General features: G+C 33.7%; 1 protein-coding gene across 2 annotated transcripts in view; it reads right to left on the bottom strand.

Moving 5' to 3' along the window:
- Nucleotides 1-1,692, bottom strand: part of LOC104699197 — a 5,338-nt gene that overhangs the window by 2,627 nt on the left and 1,019 nt on the right. The window contains exons 3-6 of one of the 2 annotated variants that reach the window (XM_019228888.1): nt 1,539-1,643; nt 829-878; nt 606-672; nt 166-238 (exon numbers count right to left, since the gene is read on the bottom strand). In XM_019228888.1, the coding sequence (XP_019084433.1) occupies nt 166-238; nt 606-672; nt 829-878; nt 1,539-1,643 (295 nt within the window). Of the gene's footprint in view, nt 1-165; nt 239-605; nt 673-828; nt 879-1,538; nt 1,648-1,692 lie in introns of both variants that reach the window. The other variant, XM_010414537.2, reaches the window with a different exon arrangement.

Genomic DNA, 1,692 nt, shown 5'->3' with positions numbered 1-1,692 from the left:
TCATAACTAAAAGCTTTTAATAGTGAAAATAATTTGGGAATCTTTGTAAAATTCTTAAATAGTTTATAAGCATAGATAACACTTTTTCAAATTAATTAACATCACCCAATGCAATAAAGGTAGGTTTCACTAAGATACTCAACGTGGAAACAATGAGCTACCAACCGTTGTAAAGAAGAAATCGAAAGAATGCGGATATGGGGCTTCCATACTATCACAAGAAGCATCGCAGCAGTCCCTGGCATAATAATATCAAAGGTACTAATTAATCACGAGGCAATAACAAGTGGTCTCAAAATAACTCGGAAACAAAGTAAGACATCAACCAAGGAAGAAGTTTGGTTAAAATCAGATTTTCCATGTTAATCTTGATGAACTAACATGTTAAAGTGCTACTAAAAGTTTCCTTTTCTATATATAGCAACAAAAGACCTTTCTTAATTTTATATTTGCTAGATCTTTGATCCCAAGTGAAAAAAAAAAGAATTTGTGAAGCCAAGTCTGCTGCATATGTTCATTCTCATGAATTAACATAACTCGTAGATATCTTAGATAGTAGAGTTATAAGAGTTTTTAAAAAAGGAAAAGGAAAAAAGATAGCATACCATATGCAGCGATTGCAAACGGTAGACGTACAACATGCTTTAACTTTTGACTGAAACTGTAATAACCCTGCATGCATACAATTCTCAATATTAATCAGTCTTTTAATAAAATAAATGCCATCACTCAAACAATTCTCATAAAAATTTACCCTCTTAACTAAATCTACTCTTTCAAACCAAAAACGTAGTCAAAGTATATGCAACACTCTCTGACGTTTCGTACCTGGAGACGTATTTTGTGGACTTGATAAACAAAATATTGTTGAAAGATACCTGGAATAGGCCACATAGAAATTAACTTAGGAATGCCAACAAAATATGGATCCGTAATAAAACTGGCAAACAAAAGGTTATAGGGCTGCAGCATATGACGAATAGAGGCCAGTGAGAGAGAGAGAGAGGGAGAAAAATCGATGTTGTACTACGTGTGTTCTGTTCATATGCTTATTGACACATATAATCAATGCTAAGTTTGAAAGAGCACAATCATTCCCGTGCTCTCGATCAACAACAAAACGAGAAAAGAGATAGCATATAGAGGTTTACAATATTTAAAAAGACAAACTAATAAGAGTAGAGAATAAGCTTTTAAGATAGTCTAAGGTTTGAGCAAGACCTATGTTCTCTCTAGACAATTAAATACCATAGACTTTTGCAGTAACAGAATTTTCAGCATCTAACTAACAAACTAGAGAGTCGAGTGGGCGGTGTTACATAAGGCCTAAGAAGAATGTGACTATCAGATTATTGGGTTGGTTGTGGAAAGGGTTTGGTCATATGTTCATCATTGTAATCAAAAATTCACCGATCAATAATAAAGGAAGGAACTTGTTACTGTTCATCAGGATACAGAAGCAGAACCTATCACAAACAGACGTGCATAAGCTTTAAACACTAGTAAAACCAAAATCTAAGAGAAAATATGTTCAAAACCTGTGACAACCAAAAGCGCAACATCGCAGCAGCAGAGCAAAGAAGGTGTCAAGTACTGAACTTGGTGAAATATCCAAGGAGCTCCTACAGCTAAAATAGCATAACCTGCCTAATGTAAAAAAGCAAAAAAAAAAAAAAAAAAAAAAAAAAAAAA

The sequence above is a fragment of the Camelina sativa genome, chromosome 1 (genome assembly GCF_000633955.1).
Source record: "Camelina sativa cultivar DH55 chromosome 1, Cs, whole genome shotgun sequence".
NCBI classification, from domain to species: Eukaryota; Viridiplantae; Streptophyta; class Magnoliopsida; order Brassicales; family Brassicaceae; genus Camelina; species Camelina sativa.
The sequence above is the reverse complement of the archived record's forward strand: the minus strand, read 5'-3'. Positions and strand labels throughout refer to the sequence as shown.